The 23,201-nt window shown below is 45.9% G+C and overlaps 1 protein-coding gene across 1 annotated transcript in view; it reads right to left on the bottom strand.

Annotated features, from left to right (window-relative positions):
- Positions 1-1,092: 1,092 nt before the first annotated feature.
- Positions 1,093-23,201, bottom strand: part of slc16a10 (solute carrier family 16 member 10) — an 82,732-nt gene continuing 60,623 nt past the window's right edge. The window contains exons 4-6 of the mRNA XM_073055921.1: positions 11,669-11,809; positions 9,962-10,190; positions 1,093-6,003 (exon numbers count right to left, since the gene is read on the bottom strand). Of these exons, the coding sequence (XP_072912022.1) occupies positions 5,762-6,003; positions 9,962-10,190; positions 11,669-11,809 (612 nt within the window). The 3' untranslated portion in view covers positions 1,093-5,761. The remainder of the gene's footprint in view (positions 6,004-9,961; positions 10,191-11,668; positions 11,810-23,201) is intronic.

The following is a 23,201-nucleotide window of genomic DNA, read 5'->3' as shown; positions in this document are numbered from 1 at the left end:
CCTACTGGCAATAAAGGGATTTCAATTCTTATTGTCAGCTTGGACCAGTCTGGCTATTCTGCTCTGACCTCTCTCATTGACAGAGCGTTTTCACTCACTGGATGTTTTATTTTTGTTTCTCGCACCATTCTCTACACAAACTGTTGTCTGTGAAACTCCCAGATCAGCTGTTTCTGAGATACTCAAACCACCCTGTCTGGCACCAACAATCATGCACCAAAAATCACATCCCTTCCACATTCTGATGGTTTGGTCTGATTTTTAAAAAAAACTGAACCTCTTGACCATGTCTGTATGCTTTTATGCTTTAGAGTTGCTGCCACATGATTGGCTGATGAAATATTTAATTAATGAGTTGTACAGGTGTACCTAATAAAATAGCCATTAATATACATTACCTCTCCATTCTTTGGGATCTGCATCACTGACAAGGCCAGCATTTATTGCCCATCCCTAACCCTCTGTGCTCGAGTCACCCACCACTTGCATTCAGCAGATTTCTCTCCTGTCAGGCATTAGTTAACAATGATAATGGTTTTACAGTTTTCATTACTAATGTTTAATTTAATTCCAGAACATTAATTATTAAAGTTCCACAGCTGCCATGATGAGTTTGTGAACCCGGATCTCTGAATTGTTGGTTCTAACCTCCAGATGAGTAAATGTGTCAATGCATAATTGATACACCAAACCATTCTACGCAGCTACATCTGCCTTGAGGACATGTAGGCAATCTCTTCCGGGTCACCCACTGCAGTGATACCCCCAGGCTCAATACACACGGCAACAATGGTGGGGAGAGCTGTCCGCTGTCAGCAATTCCATCCACTGCGTGCGTGCATCAGGACATCTTATTAACACACACAGTAAGATACAGGGATCTTCTCAGTGATGATTTACAGAAAACGTTGCACAAAAGATCAAAGTAACACCTGCAATTGTTCTGGTTTTGTCAAGGGCTCATCCTTCAGCGAGGCAAGACTGAAATAAAAGGATGCATCAGTTGTATACCGTCTCTTCTCCACTCTCCTCACCAGCTCCAAAGTCGATGCAAGCCACGCTTTGTTGCAAGTAACTACACACACATTCAAGTTCAATTTTATATTTTATTGCATATTTCCAATTTAGGTGTTCCTCTCAGAAACAAGTAGTATTACTAGAAAAAATCCTTGAATTCCATTTGCTCTTAAACAGATTGTTCTTCACAAGTTTGATTTTTTTTTAATCCAAGAATTCAGATAAAATAATGACATATGGTATGATTCACAAAGATGATCTGAGGACCGCACGTTACAGCACATATTGTAAATATGCATTTACCGTGTTGGTAAATGATTTTACCAGTATACAGATAACCTGCTTCTCTTGTAAACTTACTTTCACTGAAGTTATTGCAATTATTAGCAGATTCAAACTTTGCATAGTAGCAAAGAAGCAACAATTAATGAATGATTAAACAACAAATGCAGTCTTTCAGTTGCAGGGAACTCCCTGCCCAAAATTGTTGACTGAATGTGGAGTTTACCAAATAACACAAACCCAGATGATTATTGCCGGTAAATTTAGGGCTCATTAATGATTGGCACCTTCAGCAGTGAGCATTGGTAAGAAACCCACCACAGGTTAACACAACGACAGGAGTTTACAACATGACACTTTCTGACAATGAGAACAGCAAGAGAGAGAGAGAGAGAGAGCGAGAGAGAGAGAGAGAATTTGCTTGATCAAAGTGCATACCTTTTTGAGCAAAACATCGATTCAAAGTTACCGAGGACAGCTACATAGATTTGAGAAAACATTAACAAGTGATTTCAACAGCACCTGCTCATAATTCGGGATTTTTAAAAAAAAAAAAATTTTAAATACACAAATCGAAATTCCTAACTGGACTGAAGTAAAATACAACGGACAGTGCGGAAACCAGTTCCACCACAAAAGGCATGATATCATTAACAAACAGCAGTTTGTCATATTGCAATGCTTGACAATCATGTTACAGAAAGTCGAGAGCATTTAGCCAATGATCAGCAATGAGCTCCTTAGAATGTCGGAATAAAAAATACATCTGAGGTATTCCAACACAGTTGTCATTATATTCCTGTCTTTAAGCTTCTGAATGGATGAGAATAACTAGAATGGAGACTCTGAAATGTTGGACTCTATAATTGGTTGTAGCAGTTATGTAAATGCCTGTGCTATCAGACTCTATGCTACCTGAAAGTTCAAATGGACATAACTGTACTTGATACACTGAGCAAAATCCTCAGATATCTGCACACCTCAAACTTGACCTTCTGTGGATCTTTAAAAGCACATGGAAAACGCATGTCCTCCTGCTACAGCCAGCCAGTCATGGGATCTTGCATCCATTCACCATGGCAGAAATCGTCACTATCTGCCCTGCAACTTAACGCTTGCACAAGTAGTTGCGGCACAGGAGATGCAACATCTGCATTCTTTTCTGTTTACAACTTCATCAAAAATAGGGAGAGACCTTTACCCTACTCTTGGTAGCATTCAATCGAGGTTCAAACTGCTTAGTGTGAGTGATATCATTTTACCGGTCAATAATGTTAGAAAGATCTAACATTTCCTAAGATGAGACCTGTTGTTCTTTTCCAAACACAGGTTTCTGTCTTTGTTGCTTCCATGTGGAACCAAATTAATTGGGAACGATCCCTTCATAACAATAGTTGGTCTCCAAAGATCACCTGGCTGGATCCAGGAACTTCATCAATTACCATTGCTCTGAATGAATTTCTCAAGAAATTACAACACATATACTTTAAAATGCTCTAGGATATTTGGTACACACTATACACTCGAAACCAAGTAATAATTTACTTCTTCATTGAATGTATCTAAAACAAAACTTCTCTTCTTTGGAATGTTTCAATTTGTGGCAACCTCTGACCAATGTAAAACCCACCACAAGGTTAAGTTTCCAAATGATGACTATTATTACAAAAATAAAAGAATCACCCTGCAATATTTAATCACTTGCAGTCACTTGTGCTGACCTCCTGCAATGCAATTAGACTTTACGCGCAGGAGGTGCGCTGGCATTGTTGAGATTGGATTGCACAAAAACACGCAGCTGCCTCAGGCCTGAGATAAAATGTGGCGGATGTGGTTTGCATTGCTCACACCGTCTGAGTGCTTTTTCCACATGTCGTACCTGCAAAATCAAAGGGTCTGTTCTGTCGTGGGCTCTTAAATGCAGGGAATTAAGAGGCTAATGGAGCAAATTTCAAAGAGTAATCCCAAGGCAGCCTTTAGCTTTGGTTTGTAAGGGTGCTAGGAAGGGGCATTATAACAGGTGAAGACCCCAGCTAAAAGCTGGGATGAATGGAGTTGAGAGGGGGCAGTGATGGATCAGGATGGATACACTGGGCAGTCAATGAGAGGTCAAATATTGGAAAAGGGAGTGACAATAGAGTCCCAGACAAATGGAGAGGTCTGGAAGGCCATTGTACACTCACAACTGATGAGTTGAGTAGGCCTGGATCCTCGAGTCTACATACTCGATAGATGAGCTTAGTTGTTGGGATTCATCTTGGGGACATTATGCCTTTACACTTCACATGAGATGAACTCATCATGAATATTGTGGTTCTAGCCTCTAGAGAGGCTCAGTGTGGGCAAAATATTAGTGAATTTAATTGGTATAGTCTATAGATGCCAATGTACTTTGGAGTTTATTATATACCAACTTAAAAATAACTTCAGTAATATACAAGTTATATATATATATATATATTTCTTTAAATTGAAGAACTGTACACACCTCAGAATGAGTTGATTGGGAGAGGCGATGAAATATGACTAGTGTATTAAAGAAATTTGTACATTGTGGGCCATCTGTATACACGCCAGATGACAGTACATACCAGTGTAGAGTTGTTTTCTACCTAGCAATTCTTCGAAGATGTCTCCCCTTTCACCCCCCCGTGGCAGGTGATCTAGGGAAACATCTCAGACCTTTTGATAGACTAGTAAGAAATAAATCAGTGTGCAATACATTATTTATGATGCAGTTGCAAAAAACTGAGCTAAATTCCTGTTCTGCTGAGTGGCTAGGCATATACATTGAGCTCGAATGCAATTATATAAACAGACATTATATATTTTTTTTTAAAAAACTTGCTCTCCACCTCCCCACCCAATCCAATGTCTTCATTACTTTAATCAAATGCTTCAGTTTGCAGTGGCTGCATCGCTCAAATCAGATGAGGTAGTCTACCGATACTGTATGTATGGGAACTGTTCAAAAAGTGTATAGGTCAGTTCATGTCAGACAACAGGTTCACAAACCTATCTTCGATACATCAGCAGTAGAGGTGGGGAGAGCTCGAGTAGTGAGCAGAGGCTTGGGTAGCAGCAGAGGACGATAAACCATTTCCCCCCCTCAGGAGTCTGCACCCAATCTAAAAAACTTTGCTTACTTCGAATAAAATATTCAATTTCTACAAAACTACAAACAGAAAAAAAGGTCTTCAAGGAATCAATTGATTGCATATTCTAAATCATGACTGCTTCATTACAATGAATACTCAGTGTAAACGTATTAGCAAGTCAATTGTGTTTCGGCGATATGGTCACAATAAGGTTTGCCTCCCTTTGTTTTAATTCGTGTAGTAGTGGTTTCCCCCGTCTTGTTCCACATCGCATTTCCCCCCCAGCTGCAGTTTTATAGCAATTTTGTTCTCTCTGTGCAGAGGTGCTCCAGTACGGCCGAGGCAGCATCATTGGCAGGTCTGGAGAAGACGGGAACAGCCGTGGGTCAGCTCAGCAGTCCAGCCCGACCTCGGTGAGACTCGGCCGGTGTGTAACCCGGCCACGTGGCAAGGCTGAGTGTTAATCACCTTTACTGGCGTCGACCCTACACGTCAGGATAAGCCCGAATTCAGACTTGCAGCAAGCTTCTTTCAGAGGAAAAGCACCAATGCCCGAAACGAGCACAGCTCCGACAAGACCGATGGCAGTGAACACTGGTGGCAGGCGGGTGGTGCAGTAGGAGGTTTTCAACCATTTGAAGCATCTAGCAGTCACAGGAGCCTCCTGACCACCACGTGGAAGCTTGCTCACCATCCCACACGTCAGCAATACTCATTGTTCACCACCGACTCTTCCCTCTCCCACCGGGCCAGGTCAGCGCCAACACCTTCAAAATTTTATATTGGAAAGTAAAGTCACATCAGGAATTTCCAGTTATCCCAGGAGTACTAGGAGTAAGTAGCCACGTTGAGCTCCCGGACAATTCCCCCACAGTATTTAAGATTCTAAATTTATGGAGCTTGCTTTTTTTTTTGCAGGAACAAATTGTTGACAATATACTCACTTTGAAAAATTAAAAATTAAAAATGCGGCTTCCAGTTAAAAATAGCGTCTCGCTAATAGATCACAGACCAGTTGGACTGTTCCTGAGGACGTTATTGCTCTTTGTAATCAGCCTCTCCTCAGAATACTTGGAAGAATAATCAAGTAAACTAGATCAACGGTGATACTGTTATAAACTTAGCTTTGATTGGAGAATAACAATGAAGTTCAAGAAGTTAAATTAGAGAACAAAAATAGCCAAATGTACAACTTATCCAATAATCCTTCCCTAAACAGAATTATACATTTAAAAGATTTGTCATTGGCGTAGATTTTCCCCACAGAGAATTCCTAATAGTCTGTTGTGGTAGCAAGAGAAGTTCACATAAAACAATCTGTAAAACCGTGAACACTGTCGGGTCTGACGGGAGGAACCGTGACTTCAAATAGTGGTTGCACATTCCTTCTGTGGTTCGTCACTGTTCTGCAGGGGGACGTTTCTGGAATTCTGATCCAGCATCTTGGCTGCAGTTTCTCCTGCCAGTTCCGCCTGCTGTTCCTGTCGCTGGTGCTTCTTGTATTGGATCCATGGGATGGCACAGAGGATCGAACCTCCAATGAACGGCGGCACGCCAGCCAGGTAAAAGGCAAGCTTGTAGTTCCCCAGAGTGTCACGCAGAAAGCCTGGTGAGGGAAGGGAGGGAAATAAGTCAAGTTGGACAGTCTTACTTCATTCATCTATCGGGGCAATTCCTCAATACTGCGTGCTCAGCCCCCAAATTTCTTTTTTAAGTGATTTCTATATAATCATAGGGTTGACTGTTACAGCATTTCACCCGTTGATTCCATGACAGTTCTTAACAGAGCGACTCCATCCACCCAATTCGACCACTCCTCGGGTCCTGCAAGTTCAGCAAATGACGTTTGATCACTTTGTGAAAAGCCCGTGTCCCAGCGTTGGAACTGCCATAATCCCACCAGTTACAGCTTGCCAGGCCTTGAATGATCTGTTTGTTCTCACACTGCACTCTCTGCGCCATCTACGCCAATCCATTCCCCCAAATTCTACGCGCCCTTTCGGAAATCCAAATACTTTGCACCCACTGGTTCCCCCCCCCCCCCATCTATTTGTCACATTCTCGAAGAGTTCCAGCAGATTTATGAAATAGCATTTACATTTCTTAAGTTCCCCTCGACTCAGCTCAACCCTAAAAGTGCTCTGTTAGTAAATACTTCTCCCCGTTCCCGTTTGAAAAGTCGGGGTGGACCCGCTTTCCGTCACCCACACAGGCAGAAAGTTCCAGATTATAACCAGTCTCCACATAACGCTTTGTATTTTAACTGTTACTTTGTGTCAGTTTAACAAATTCTCCAAATCCCATTTCCCTTGTAACAAACCACAAACTGCACCAGTTTCCTTCTTATATAACAAATGATAGGCAGAGAGATCACATTTGAATTTCAGTTCTGAGAGGCACTAGCACATTCCTGGGTGGGTTCATGAAAATCCCGGTTCGGTTCTAAATCTTAAAGAACAAAGAACAATACAGCACAGCACAGGCCATTTGGCCCACAATGTTGTGCTGACCCTTAAACCCTACCCCTCCCATCTAACCCCCCCACCTTAAATTCCTCCATATACCTGTCTAGTAGTCTCTTAAATTTCACTAGTGTATCTGCCTCCACCACTGACTCAGGCAGTTCATTCCATGTACCAACCACACTGAGTAAAAAACCTTCCTCTAATATCCCCCTTGAACTTCCCTCCCCTTACCTTAAAGCCATGTCCTCTTGTATTGAGCAGTGGTGCCCTGGGGAAGAGGCGCTGGCTGTCCACTCTATCTGCTCCTCTTAATATCTTGTACACCTCTATCATGTCTCCTCTCATCCTCCTTCTCACCAAAGACTAAAGCCCTAGCCCCCTTAATCTCTGATAATGCACACTCTCAAAACCAGGCAGCATCCTGGTAAATCTCCTCTAACCTTTTCCAATGCTCGCCTCAAGTACTTAAGGTAGCATAAAAGCAATATTTGCTTTTCTTTATTACAAATCAGCCATTCTGGAAATCAAAATGTGCACAAAGAGGAGGCACGAGAAGATGTTTGTACATCTTTAAACTGATCCAGCATTAATCAGTCAATAAACAAACAGCCCAAAATTCAGATATTCTGGAATTCCTAAACCACGTCTCCCATGGAGTCACACTGAAACAAACCCTTTGGCCCATCTTGTCCAGGCCAACTTAGTCACCTATCTGAGCTAGTCTCATTTACCAGCCTTTAGCCCTTATTTTCTTAACCATTCCTATACCTTCACTGTCCAAATGCCTTTTAAAAGTCATAATTACACCAGCCTTGACAACTCCTCAGGTAGCTCGACTCATATACCCACCACATTTCATGTGGAAAAAAGTTGCCCTTCAGGACTTCAAAATCTTTTCCCTTCCACTTTGAATTTATGTCCTGTAGTTTTAGATTCTCCCACCCCAAGTAAAAGACTATCTGTGCCCATCGTTATTTTAGCCTCTATACTTCCCAGCCACCTATAGAAAGGATAATGTATGGTGACCAATTAACGTATCAAACTACTTGCTCAGAAGAATGATTTTGGGTATGAAAGAGTTAACATATGAGGAGCGTTTGGTGGATTTGGCCCTCTACTCACTGAAGTTCAGAAGAATGAGGAGAGAATCTCATTGAAACCTATTGAAGATGGAAAGCGCTAGATGGAGTGGATGTTTCCTATCTAAGACCAGAGGACACAGACTCAGGATAGTGGGGTGCCCATGTAGAATGGAGATGAGGAGGAATTTCTTTAGCCAGAGAGTGGTGAATCTGGAACTCATTGCTACAGATGGTTGTGCAGGTGCAGTCACTGAGTGCATTTAAAGCAGAGGTTGTTGACAAGTTCTTGACTGGGTTGAGAGAGAAGATAAATCAGCTATGATCAAATGGTAGAGCAGACTCGATGGGACGAATGGCCTAATTTGCCAGTCTGTCTTATGGTCTCATTGAGTGGCTACGGCAGACTATCCCTTTATAGGATTATGAGAGGCAGATCAAGTAGACAGGAAGCATCCTTTCAGACCCCCCCCCCCCCCCCCGGGGGGTAGAAATGTTTATACCAGAGCGCATGCATTGAGGTGAGAGGTGTTATGTTCAAAAGGGATGTGAGAGGCAAGTGTTTTTTTTAAACTCCGAGTGCTGGATGTCTTGAATGCACTGCCTGGCATGGTGGTAGAGGAAAATACATTAAAGGCTTCTAAGAGATGATTGGATAGGCACATGGATGTGAGGAAGAGAGAGGGATATGAAGGTTGGAGCGATTAGTTTTTGGGTTTTGTTTTTAATTACTTTTTAAGCTGGTACAGCACAACACTGTGGGCCAAAGAGCCTGTTCCTGTGTGGTACTGTTCTGTTTTCTATGCTCCATGTCCTTGGGATCTGGGATAAAGCCAGAAAGAACATCAAGAGGAAACCCACACAGACAGCACCAGAGATTGGACCTGGTCGTACTGCTCTCCAATGGCCTGAGGTGAACATGCTTTTCCCAGTTCTCATCCCTTGATTTTAATCACACCTTTATAACCCTTTAAGTTCTCAAATTCATTCTCAATCGTCCTTAAAACCAACCTTGTAATTTAGCTTTGGGCCCCAATGTCCTTGCTGTTTCATACAACCACCACAAGGTGGCCCTATAGCACATTAACACAGTTGTCATTACAGACTTTAATAAAATCAGCGAGTTGTTTTGTTATGTCTGCCCTCTTGCTGGGACACTGGAGAGGGGGGGGAGAGGAGGGAGAGAGGGGGGGGAGAGGGAGAGAGGGGGGGAGAGGGAGAGAGGGGGGGAGAGGGAGAGAGGGGGGGGAGAGGGAGAGAGGGGGGGAGAGGGAGAGAGGGGGGGAGAGGGGGGAAAGGGGGGGAGAGGGGAGAGAGGGGAGAGAGAGGGGAGAGAGGGGAGAGAGAGGGGAGAGAGAGGGGAGAGAGGGGAGAGAGAGGGGAGAGAGAGGGGAGAGAGAGGGGAGAGAGAGGGGAGAGAGAGGGGAGAGAGAGGGGAGAGAGAGGGGAGAGAGAGGGGAGAGAGAGGGGAGAGAGAGGGGAGAGAGGGGAGAGAGGAGAGAGAGGGGAGAGAGGGGAGAGAGAGGGGAGAGAGAGGGGAGAGAGAGGGGAGAGAGAGGGGGACGAACCTGTGGTATGTCAAATTGTCAGCTGAATGATTTTTTTGTCATACTGCAGATCATTGTCTTTATTGGGGGCTTTGCTATCGCTTGCGTGGTGGGTGGAGGGTGCTGATGATTTTGGTTGAAGTGTGTGGGGGTGGGGGGAAGAGTTGATGTTTGTGCGTGGGAGGGCGGGGGGGGGTTTGGAAATCTAACGTTTTAACTGTCACTCATTCTTTGGGGCACTCTTCTGCTTTAGTGGATGTCTCTGAAGAACAACAATTTCAGGATGTGTATCGTCTACATTCTCCACTATCAAATGGAACTCCTGAACATTTCTAGATTTTTAATGAGGTGGCTTCCTCTTCTGTTAGCACAGGTCTGGGTCTCTACACAGAACATGCCTCACCGACTTACACATTGGAGAGTCTCAGTATTAAATATCAATGGATGTAATGAAGGTCAGTTGTGGAGATTACCTGCAATTGGTGGCCCGGATGTTATAGGTATAGACATCAGCCCAAGGAGGAATCCTATCGCCTGGGACACATTCTCCGGACCCACAAGCTCAAAAGCAATGGGAGCCATGATAGAGATGAAACAGCCATCAAAAAGACCCATGAAAAGGCACACAGTGACGAGGCCACCGAAACCTTGGCAAACAGGAATCATCATGGACATCAGGCCAATGACGAAGAACGACCCCACCTGCAAACAGAAGGTCGACGCATAACATTCTCTTCTCTGCTCTACAACTTTAAGCGCAGGGCAAACGTTTTCCGGTTTCACTTACAGACCACCCTTACAATGCAGTGGGCGAGCATCGGTACAAGTAATTGCAGAGCCAAATAAATTTTCCTGGGGCTTCCGCAAATAAATTGCTGCTCAACGTAGAAGTGGTAAGATGGAACATTCCATTTGACATTTACCACTCAGAGCTGGGGACTCTTACTGCACAAGCAAAGGCCTCAACTTGTGTGCACCTGATCATCGCTGCCAAGTTCACTCTTCTCCCCGCTGTACACCGTGTGGACCAACAGTACAGTGGCAAGACACCAATTCCCCAGCAATTCTGCCACCAGAGGGATAGGTTCAGATTTAGCTTAATTATAATAGTCTGAATTGACAATTTAGCTTAACGGTTCATAAATGTTTAATGAGTCTTTTGGTACTGCTGCATTTTCTCTTTAAGGAGTTTGTACGTTCTCCCTGTCACCACGTGGGTTTTCTTGGTGCTCTGGTTTTCAAAGACATACCGGTTGGAAGGTTAGCTAGTCATTAGTCTGGGTGGATTTACAGGGAGCATGGCTCAAAGGGAAGGGAGGGCCTGCTCCGCGTTGTTTCTCAGTGAACAAACAGAGGAACGCAAGCAGCCCTGGATTGACAGTTTCAAACTTCAGACAACTCTCGGGGAGTGCCCTGAGGCTCCTCGCCCACGTGCACCAGTGGGACCACGCCCTGCTTGTACCAGGTAGAGATGCTGACAAGTCTTACCTCAGTCCGAAGCTAAAGACCGTAGGGTTAGTGTGAGAGGGGAAAAGGTTTAAAAGGGGGCAGCTTTTTCCACACAGAGTAATGAGTACGTGGAACGAGCTGCCACAGGACAGTGTCATTTACGAAGCACTTGGCTAGGACAATCCCCTAATCAGAGGACCATTTACAATGACCAATTAACCTACCAACCTTGACATCTTTGGCTTAGAGGACACAAGTCAAATGCAGGAAATTGGGAGTAGCTGGGAGGACACCATGGTCAGCAGGAACTGGATGGGCCAAGAAGCCCACATCCAACCTGTACTACACTATGATTGTAGATCTCCATGGCAACATTCCACCCATTGGCAGGTTACTTTTAGATCTCCGTGGCAACGTTCCACCCATTGGCAGGTTACCCAACTCTCACGACAGCCACCGAGTCTCCCATAAACAAGCAGACCCAGCTGATAGACAACGTCTCTCAGCAGCTGCTACCAGCAATGCCCAAACCTCGCTCGTGACCTGGCCATTCTACACCAAACCCCGCTAGTCAGTACAAATCGTAAAGCCTTCACATATTTGACGGCAACTCAGTTGTACTACATCTAATTTTACTCAATCTGATTGCCCTCCCTCCCAGATACTCATCAATGGGCGAGTGTCAACCAGATCCCTCCCTGCCACCCCCCAAAGCACAAACCCACCCCTACCTGAAGAAAAACTTTATTTGCACCACGTAGGTAATCCGCCACCCGGCCGAATAACAGCCGGCCAACCCCTGATGTGATCCCAATGCACATTAGCAGAACTTCTTCATTGTTCAACTCAAAGGTTTCTTCCACATACTTCATCTGGTTAAAAAAGGAAAGAAAGAAAGGTTATAATGTGACCTTTTAGCTCCAACACCTTAGACTTATTTATTGATTGGGCTACAGAGCAGAATCGGCCCTTGCCGCCCAGCATTCCTGAACGTGCCAACACCTTACAAGCAGTGGCGGGAATGGAGCCCGGCTCGCGCTACGGTACTGTGCTGCTCTTTGGGCCGTCAATCAACGAATTCTTTCTGGAGCTCTTTGTGGCAAAGACGACCTCATTATCTGAGCTGGGTTTAAGGCCTCAACTAAACCAGGCTGGGCAGGTGATGCAAGTCCATTGAACAGAAATCACTTTGACGGTAAGTTTCAGGTTAAGAACTTGTTTCTTGAAGCACCTGGTTTCCCTGCTCGCGTGTTACAGATGGGCAAGGTGGGACACAGATTCTACTTTAGCGGCCATGAATGATGGTAGGTGGTCGGTGCCAGATGGCCTCTGGGTGGTGTTCCACTGTGGGATAAGGACTATAACTCGGTGGAGGAAGTCACGGAAATGGAAGAAGCCCGCAGTTGCAGCGTGCTGGGTGAGGGAGGGTTGGTGAAAGTTGGAGGACAGATTGCCAAGCGTGCAGGCCACCAGCTTGGCAAGTGGAGAATGTGCTCGGACTCCTGACCTGCACCCATTGTGATGCAGTGGACCGTCAGGAGTGAGATCGCTCACTGCAACCCGTTCCTTGCCAAAATATTAATGTGCCTTATCCAGATGACAGGAGTCTATTCATCTGAAAACACCAGCTCAGATCTCATCATTACTGCTTGCCTATTTAAGTTCCATAGTGAAACACGCCTTTTTTTTTTAAATTAAAAATTAAAAGCCAGTCAGTTTGTTGATTTTCCTCAGGGAAGGAATCTGACATACTTACCCTCACTGAACTATACATTATCCAAAACCCATGGCTGAATGAAATTACCTTGCAACCTATCATTTTGGGGCCAATTTAGATGAATAATAAATGCTAGTTCATCCCATGATTAAATCAAATTTTTTTTTATTTTTTTTTTTAAAAATCAACAGAAATGCAGGTTGCATGAAGTTCAAAATGTTACTCCCATCTCACCCCCAAGGTCAAGTGGGTGATAAGAATGGAGCCACCATTGGCAATGTAAAAATTGAATTTTTCCAATTTATTCTGTCAACCGATAGCGGACTCTTCACTCGTCTGCATCTGGCGACTTGAAACCGTTCAAGGCATAAAATTCAGAGATCTAAGGTGCAAAGCTAATCATGCAGGATTCCCTAAAGGTTCATTTTAGGGAAGCTGCCTTGTGCAGCTGGATCCTGGACTTCCTGTCAGATTGCCTGCAGATGGTAAGAGTGGGCTCCCTCACCTCTGCCCCTCAGGGCTGCATACTAAGCCCTTCCTTTACTCTCTATACACCCATGACTGCATTGCCACCCACAGCTCCAATCTGTTAATTAAATTTGCTGACGACACTACACTGATTGGCCTAATCTCAAATAATAATGAGGCAGCCCACAGAGAGGAAGTCATCACCCTGACACAGTGGTGTCAAGAAAACATCCTCTCCCTCACTGTCGCAAAAGCAAAGGAGCTGGTTGTGGACTACAGGAGGAATGGAGACAGGCTAACCCCTATTGACATCAATGGATCTGGGGCTGAGAGGGTGAACAGCTTTAAGTTCCTCGGCATAAACATCACCAAGGATCTCACGTGGTCTGTACACACCAGCTATGCGGTGAAAAAAGCACAGCAGCGCCTCTTTCACCTCCAGTGGTTGAGGAAGTTTGGTGTGGACCCCCAAATCCTAAGGACTTTCTACAGGGGCACAATTGAGAGCATCCTGACTGGCTGTATCACTGCCTGGTATGGGAACTGTACTTCCCTCAATCACAGGTTTCTGCAGAGAGTGGTGTGGACAGCCCAGCACATCTGTAGTTGTGAACTTCCCATGATTCAGGACATTTACAAAGACAGGTGTGTAAAAAGGGCTCAAAGGATCATTGGGGACCTGAGTCACCCCAACCACAAACTGTTCCAGCTGCTACCAACCCAGAAACGGTACCGCAGCATAAAAGCCAGGACCAACAGGCTCCGGGACAGCTTCTTAGACGAGGCCATCAGACTGATTAATTCATGCTGACACAACTGTATTTCTGTTATATTGACTATCCTGTTATACATATTATAAATTCCTATAATTGCACATTTGAATGGAGATGTAACGAAGATTTTTACTCCTCGTGTATATGAAGGATTTAAGTAATAAAGTCAATTCAGTTCAATTTGCAGGTTGAGCCGGTGGTGAGGACGGCAAATGCATTTTGAGGATTAGAATATAAAAACAAGGATGAAATTCTGAGGCTTTTTAAGGCACTGGTAAAGGCCTCCCAGAGCAGATTTGGGCCCCCTCAAGAAAGGATTTAAGAAAGGATGCGCTGATGAGCTTCAGGAGAATGATTCTGAGAATGAAAGGGTTAACACACAAGGACAAGTCGTTGGCCCTGGGCCTGTACTCACTGGAATTCTGAAGAAATGAGGGGAGAATCTAATTGGCGCTGAGAGGGAAATGGATCAGCCATGATGAAATGGCGGAGCAGACTCGGTGGGCCAAATGGCCTAATTCTCCTCCTATACCTCATGGCATCTGCTTCAGAAACCCTGTGCGCACCCTGGCTGGCCGAAGCCCACAGGACCCGATGGCCCAGCAACTCACTCACGCCCAAAGAACTCCTGGATACCGTCTGACTCGAACACCTCATTACCCGCCCCACCGTTTATCCCACTGTCAGAATTTGTGCAATAATGAAAGAAAACAATACTTTCATGCTCACAGCAGGAGCCTGGAAATTAATTCCCGACGGGCTCCAGTACAAAACTGGAGAGAGTTGGCACAGCCAAGACAAATACACCATGTTTTCAGTCTCCCATTTTATTTAGTACGACATTAGGAAATTTAGCCTGTCTGGTCTGGTCAGATATTCATTAAAGGAATCTGGATCACTAGACCGTAAACACATCAGTTAACAGCAGGAAACACCAGATAGAAACACATTAGAGGGCGACCTTTAATACACTAAGAGCAGCCAACACAGTAATTTCTAAGCACTAGGCAGTTTATCAAAATCACAAGACAGAACAAAACACGAGTCAGCAGACTTAGGAGTGATATGTAGATGTTGATGATGGCTCAGCTAGTTACGACGGGTAAGACCGGCACCACAGAAACCCTCAAGACTGCGGTCATGCGGTGAAATCACACTGGGCACCTTTGCAAGCGATGATTCAGATCCTGAATTCTAACCACCCAGTTGCATCGGACAGGGGGGCAGATGGTGCAGGGTCAACACCAGCTGTCACTCTTGTTTCTGCCTGTACTTCCTAAATCTGGCTCTGTTGAACGAGCAGTCCCCTGATTTAAAAAAAAAGGCCTTACCACTGTCACTGTAACTGATCATCTGGGTGACCGAGTTGCTGCTGCGGTCAGACAAATGTAACGGACAACATGTCCCCCCAGAGACACTGCTGGACCCACCGACTTCCCCCAGCAGGTCGCTCGTCGCTCCACATCCCACCACCCGCACTCTCCCGGGACCATGATTCAACACCTCCCAGCGATGCTCCGCACTAGGTCACACCAGAAAGCAGTGGGCGGACGCTGTTGACGGTTTATTTGCACAAGTTAACTCTTCCCAGGGAAGAGCGCAATAGTCAACAGTCCCCATGGAATGCAGCACGACTGGCTAGAAAGCCATTTAGTGAGAACTGGCTGGCTGCTTGCAGAGGGACCCAGCACCTGACACACCACTCCCAAATACCTTAGCAACACTGAACACCCAGGGGGCTTTCTAATGTTGTCCTATTGTCCAGACTGAAACTCAGCAAGGAATAATATGCATTTCTTTAAAAGAGATATCTCCATTTAACCCGTTCAGGGTTCTTTTGAAGGCCCTGACCTGGAGTCACACCTTGACTTCGGTTCTTTGCGGGAATGGGACCCGCTGTCGGGCCATTATTCGACATACCAAGGATGCGGCCTAGAAGACTAGCGTGCCGTCGAGGTTTCGGGATCTTGTGGTTCTGGAGGCGGGCCGACTCGAGTTTGTTGCCTCCACAGGAAATCGGTGTGTCGTGGGAGGCAGAAGATCTCTGACTGTGTGCCCAGAGCTCAGGAAAGGCAACACAACAGACTTTTAACATCGTAAACCAGCAAGTTGTTTGTTGTCTCCCCTCTTGCTGTCAAACGGAGACACCTCTTTCTTCCTTTATTAGGGGGAGAGAGAGAGAGAGCCTGTGGTATGTTGAATACCGGGTGAACGAGTAGTCTTTGGGGTACCTCAAGTCTGTGTCTTTATTGATGCTTTGCTGTACGTTTGCGTGCTCGGTGGAGGGGGGGGGGTGCCGATGCTTTTTATTGTTGGTGGGGGAGAGGGGATCATTGCTTTGCTGCTGCTTACGCGTGGGGGGGGGAGCTTTGGGGTTCTAACGCTCAACTGTCAATCATTCTCTGAGGCACTCCTCTGTTTTCGTGGATGGTTACTCGGAGGGTGGTGGGTCAGAAGGAAAAGTAAAGGCATTTGGACAGTTATATAGATAACGGAGTCCAGACCGGAGGGCATGGCGTCAGGATACAAGTAAATCGCTTTGAGAGCGGAGATGAGAAGCGGTTTCCTCAGGCAGAAGGTGGTGAAGCTGTGGAATTCATTGTCACGGACTGCTGGGGAGGCCACATCGTTTGGGTCTAACTCCATTAAGCAACTGGATCGGTGTGGACAAGTTGGGGCGAATGACCTTTTGCGGTGCTTTACCATCCCACGGCCACGTTCCTCGTCACCCCAGCTTCCTTCGATCATTCCCACACCTTGCTGCAGCCTGCGGTTTGGTACAATGTAAAAATGGCTGCAAATTTTCATCCTTTTTAGCAACACAATTTGGTCTCGGCGCAGGGAACCTCAGATGAAAGGTGGAGTGCGCTTTAGTGAAAACTTACACAAGATTGATAAGGTGCCCGCTCCCTCAATTTATATATGGCGCACAGCTTGTTAATCGTTGTAACTTTGGCTATGGTGGAAAACACAATGTTTAGGATGGGGAAAGGGTTGATTTGTCCTGGGCTGTGTTAAGACTTAAAGATAAAAGATCAGATTTATTTCTCACATGTACATGACACACGCGGTGAAATGTGCCGACTGTGTCAACGACCGATGCAGACTTGGGACTGTGCTGAGGACAACCCACACAAGCCACCATGCCTCCAGAGACAACAGGGCATGCTCACAACCCACCAACCCTAATCGCAAGACTCTGAAATGCAGGAAGAAAATCAGGTGAGAAACACAGCGAGAAGGGACAGACAGCATCCGGAATCAAACCGCAGTCGGGGGATACTGGGAATGGAATGTTGCACTGTCTGCGCGACCACGCCACCAACTTTGTGGGTGTTGTTGGAACCCGGCACGGTTTGTGTGTTGAAGGGCGTTGGGAAGCGATAAATTCCCGGGAATAGGGGTTCCCAACCTGGGACTCCTTGCTCCACACCATAAAAAAAAAAGTTGGGAACCTCTGGTTTAGAGGTTACCCAGTTTCTGGAACTGCTCCTGTAGCCATATTTATGTGACTATTCCACTGAAGTCTCTGATGGTGATGACTGTAGGCAAAAACGATGTGTTGGACATTCAAGGGTAGAGAATTACACTTTCCCCACTGGAGACAGCCATTGCCTGGCATCTCCACATCATGAATAGAGCTTGCTGCTTATCAAAACCAGCCTAAATGTTGCCAGAAAGAAAACAAAACTAGATACCTCAAAATAAAAATAGAAACTCCTGGAAATAGCTGACAGTTCACATGTCGCGGAAGCAGAGGAAACAAGTATTGACCTTTCAGAAACAAGAGAAAATCTGCAGATGCTGGAAATCCAAGCAACACGCACAAAATGCTGGAGGAACTCAGTAGAAAAGAGTACAGTCGACATTTTGGGCCGAGACCCTTAGGGGGAGGGGGAGGGGCAGCGAGCTTTTCACCCCCAATAACGTGCTTGTAAAAGGACGGTTAACACTTCACAGCTAAAAGGGGATGGCGGGAAAAGGGGAAAAAGTGCTGGAACTGGAAGATACATGTTGGAACTCTGTAGTGAGTATGGTGGAAAAACTCAGTAGATTGGGGAGGGAAAAAGGAATATTAAATCTACTGTTGAACCTGAACTTCCAGTTGTCTTTCACTCCTGCCCCAATACATTTGGAATTCACTGGAGGTGGCATTAGTTTGAGGGAAAGCATCTCATCTTCTAACAGGACGAGTTATAGCCCTTGGAGTCCTGTTGAATTCAATAATTTCAGATAACCCATCTTTCTAGTTTGTATAAACAAGGCACAGTTCAGAAGAAATGTCAAACAGAACACATTGATGTGTGACCTGCTGACTATTTCTGTATCTCCCTCCGAGTACTGATCATCTCTTCCTGCTGCTGGCCTGGCTGCTGCTTCTGTGTAGCTGCGCCTGAAATGATGCAATCACTAGGCAAAGTTTTGTGGGCCTACGCAGGTAATTGTACAGGCGTATATCCCATCATCTTGGCAACACTCAGCAACTGTGTTGGCTGCTCTCCTACTACTAAAATCACTCAATTTGATTAGGCCCAGCCTCTAACAAAGCCAACATCCTCAATACTCTACCCCACTGACCTCAGGGATCTCTGACAGGTTTCCCAATACACCAGGCAATCCATTATCTACACGGAAGATGATCCAGAGGAATCCGTAGTGAAGAAGCTACTCTCAATCCCTTAGGAAGGGAGGGTGGACAAGTACCAGTGGGGGAGTATGTTCGGACCCAGTGACAATAATTTTAAATTAGTGATGGGAGACGATTGGCTGATCCACCAGTGAAATTACTGAATCGGAGGAAGGATCATTCTGATGGCTTTAGACCAGGGACGTGCAAACATTGATTAGGGCAGATTGTTAACGGGCAAAAAGACTCCAGGCAAGTTTCTAAAAGTATGCTCAGGGGTAGCAGGTTAATGTTAAAGTGAAGGGCAGGGCTGGCAGGATTATGGGAACCCGAGTTGATAAAGAACATTGAGGTACAGATATCAAAGGAGTCCTCCTGAGGAGTGTAGGGGATGTAGGAGTACACTTAAAGAAACCTCGATCGCTGGGCACTGCTGAGAGTGGTACGGACAGCCCAGTGCATCTCTGGATGTGAACTTCCCTCCACTGAGGACATTTATAGCACCAGGTGCAGAGAGAAGGGCTGGAAAAACCATCGGAGACGCCCGTCACCCCAACCACAAACCGTCTGGCAGACAGGACCAACAGGCTACAGGACAGCTTCTTTCTACAAACCATTAGACTTATAAATTCACAAAGATGGGGCATTTCTACAGCCGGCAGCAACCTTCTCCCCACCATGAGGCGCGCAAAGGCAGCTTCACTCTGAAGCTGCACTGGAAGTGGGGGGGAAATGTTTATCAGCAACCCCGACAACCCGGTTTTGGGAGCCAAACGCAGTCTCGACAAACCAGTGTGACGCTAAAGTCTCAACTCCCACGCATGGCTCAGTGCCGAGTCGGCCCGTCTCCCCGGGGTAACAATTAGATTGGTGGTTACATTTCTTCAGCCTCCCATGTTGCAGGAGACACGCAGATGTGCCCCAACCGAGACAAAGTGCCTCCTTGTGCTCCAAAACCCTACGGAATTCCCGCAGTCAACCACAGCAGGCTGGTGGTGTGCAGAAATCAACTGAACAGCCATTTCAAAATTACTTTTGGGCGCAATGGCTTCTCCCCAGCTTGAAACACACCGCCCAATGCCACAATGCAGCTTCATCTCACTCTTCAGTTCCGACGTTTCAGGAATACGCTATCAACTATGACAGTTTTATCTTGCAAACTCTCCCATTATATATTTAAAAAAATCCTTCTGCCAGCAGGCTGGATCCTGCCACGATAACACTGTTACAAAACTACCGAGCATTCACCTAGAATGTTGCAGAAATGGTGTCAACTGATTATCAAACTTCCTGAGCAATACTGCGATAACTTACAGAGAAACATCCTCCACCTACAGTGCCTTGAAAAGCCCAACCCTCCGTCCACACGGAGTACGACAACCACAGATTCTGATCAATTTAAATGAGAATTTGTATCTGTGAATCACAGGCTCCTTTTTCACAGCAGGGCCCAAAACTCAGGGAAGATTGTAAAGCATTAAAAACTGAAATTTCAAAACCTGATGTGTCAGCAGCTGGAAAGCACGCGTCCTCTTTGCTCGGTACTTAGCTGAACCAACTCGCGCAGCTACACACCTAGTGGTGATACGTCTCCGTTAGCTTTGCACAACATGATAGAGCAAGAGTTTCCCACCCCCCCCCCCCCCCGCCCTTGCAAAATTGCCAAGTGATTTGGGGAGTGGCGGTAGACAGCAATCCTGGGGTCAGGCCAGAGATATTCGATCAGGTTGAAGTCACGGCTCTGACTGGGCCACTCAGGAATATCAATTTTCTTCATTTGAAGCACCTCCATGGTTTGCTCCGGCAGTCTGCTGAGCCATTGTCCTGCTGAAGGACAAAGCTTCCTCCCCAGTCTAAGCTTTCTGGCAGAGGCGAGCAGCCTTTTATCCAGGGTATCTCTGTATTTAGCCGTGTTCACCTTCAGCATTCAACACTGACCAGATTTCCAGTCCATGATGCTACCTCCACCATACTTTCCAGTAGGGATGCCGTTACTTGGCTGAGGCAGAGTATTAGATTTACACCACACGTACCCCTTAGTGTTTACTCCCTCTCCCTTCCCTCACTGTCTCCTCTTCTAGCTGCCCATCACCTCTCATGATTGTCTTCTTCTACTACCCATAATGCCCTTAGATTCCTTCTTCTCCTCTGCCCATCCCCTCCCTGCTTCTCCTCTGCCCATCCCCTCCCTGCTTCTCCTCTGCCCATCCCCTCCCTGCTTCTCCTCTGCCCATCCCCTCCCTGCTTCCCCTCCCCCACCCCTTGATATTTCCTCCGATGGGTTTCCCACCCTCCCCCCCACCTTCTTTATAGGCTCCTGGCCCCTCCTTCAGTCCTGACGAAGGGTCTCGGCCCGAAACGTTGACTGCTCCTTTCAACGGATGCTGCCCGACCTGCTGAGTTCATCCAGCTTGTTTGTTCATCTCCAGTCGCACCCACTGACATTTGCAGCTCACTCAGTGACGGTTGGTGTCAGAGTAGCCTCTCTTACAGTGACTCAGTTGAGAGGGATGGCCTGACCTCAGCACTGTGGCTGTGGTTTCATACTTTTTCCACGACGGACTGGACTGAGCTGCAACATGTGTTCAGTGCCTTTGAGATGGTCTTGTACCCTTCCCCAGATTAGTGCTTATACAACCATATAACAATTACAGCACGGAAACAGGCCATCTCGGCCCTTCTAGTCCATGCCAACACTTACACTCACCTAGTCCCACTGGCCCGCACTCAGCCCATAACCCTCCATTCCTTCCCTGTCCATATACCTATCAAATTTTACTTTAAATGACAATACCAAACCTGCCTCTACCACTTCTACTGGAAGCTCGTTCCACACAGCTACCACTCTCTGAGTAAAGAAGTTCCCCCTCGTGCTACCCTTAAACTTTTGCCCCCTAACTCTCAACTCATGTCCTCTTCTTTGAATCTCCCCTACTCTCAATGGAAAAAGCCTATCCACGTCAACTCTATCTATCCCCCTCATAATTTTAAATACCTCTATCAAGTCCCCCCCTCAACCTTCTACGCTCCAAAGAATAAAGACCTAACTTGTTCAACCTTTCTCTGTAACTTAGGTGCTGAAACCCAGGTAACATTCTAGTAAATCTTCTCTGTACTCTCTTGTTATTATTTCCCTGATTTGGCTTGAATGCTCTTTTGTCTTCATTCTGGTTTGGTCTGCTGAAAATCTGCCTTGCTGTTGGACCCTACAGAGAGAGGGTATTCAGCTGATCCTCCAATTTTCTACATCAACACATTGGATGAGTTGGTACAGTAATATACAGTATCATACCAGAGGAAAGTTAGTGTAGTAATTACAAGTAATTACTTCTTCAGCCTCAATTTAGCTCAATTCAGATTAGCTCAAAAAACCCTCCTTTAAATATTTTAAACAGAAAAATGAGTCAGTTAAATGTGAAAATTGTTGCGGGCACTGAATACTTTTTCAAGGTACTGTTACTGGAAAACTGACTAATTTGGGGGGTTTCCGATCCATAATTTTTAAAATCACAGAAACTGCCAATTCCAAAACCCTAGGCCCCACTGATGGAAAACACATTCACAAAAGTAATGTCAGGCTGCTTCTCTTCGTTCTGGCCCAATTAGCACACCTCATTCCCGAGTTATTAATAGCAATGACAGTGCAGGAAAGTGGAATGAATGGGCAAGAGGCCAGCTTCAGGTTTCTGAACGAACAGACTGCATCTTGTCAATTTGATCAGTGTGGAGCTCAGTCGGGATGGGAAAATGCACGTTAATTACTGCCCAAAGCGACTAGAAAAGCTGTGGCCTTGCAACACGGTGACACAAGGAACAGAACGTAAAAGCAAGGGTGCACTGCTGAGGTTTCAAGGCTTTGGTCAGACAGCATTTGGAATACGTGAGCAATTTCAGGGACCACACAAGGAAGTATGTGCAGATTGTGGAGACAGTCAGAGGAAGTTCACAAGACTGTTCCCAGGATCTAAGTGAGGACTGTATGAGGGTGCTGGGCCTGTATTCAATAGAGTTCAGATCGATGGGCAGGTTGGTGGGGGGTTGTCTCATTGAATGGTGGAACAGACTCAATGGGCTGAATGGCCTCGTTTTGCTCCTTTTTATCATGGGTACAATTCCGGGAGGGAGGTGTGTGTGTGTGTGTGTGTGTGTGTGTGTGTGTGTGTGTGTGTGTGTGTGTGTGTGTGTGTGTGTGTGTGTGTGTGTGTGTGTGTGTGTGTGTGTGTGTGTGTGTGTGTGTGTGTGTGTGTGTGTGTGTGTAGTTCTCCCTGTGACCTTGCAGGCAACCACCCACTGCTCCAGCTTCCTTCCACATCCCAAACAGAGGCCGTTTGGTAGGAGAAATGGCGGCCCAAATTAAACCGTAGCGAGCGGGTCAGGAGAGAATGAGAATCTGGGGGAGGGGCCGGTTAATGAGACTGGTTAGGAGTGGTGCAGGATTAGGCTCAATCATCAGTGTCTACTCAGAATGAAAATTGTCTGCATGCTCTAGGTTCCTCAAAAGAACATTGGCCCCCAATTTCACAATTTGCACTTGATGTACAGAAATGCCCAGGAAGCTGAGCCATTACTATTCTGATTCTAACCTCATGGATTTGGCCAAGGGTCAACAAAACAGCACTTCAGGAAGCTCCATCCAGGAAAATAAGTGCATAATCCTTTTAATCTATGCAACCCAAACA

Source organism: Hemitrygon akajei, chromosome 9 (assembly GCF_048418815.1).
Source record: "Hemitrygon akajei chromosome 9, sHemAka1.3, whole genome shotgun sequence".
NCBI classification, from domain to species: domain Eukaryota; kingdom Metazoa; phylum Chordata; class Chondrichthyes; order Myliobatiformes; family Dasyatidae; genus Hemitrygon; species Hemitrygon akajei.
Note: the sequence above shows the minus strand (reverse complement) of the source record. Positions and strands in the feature narration are given on the sequence as shown.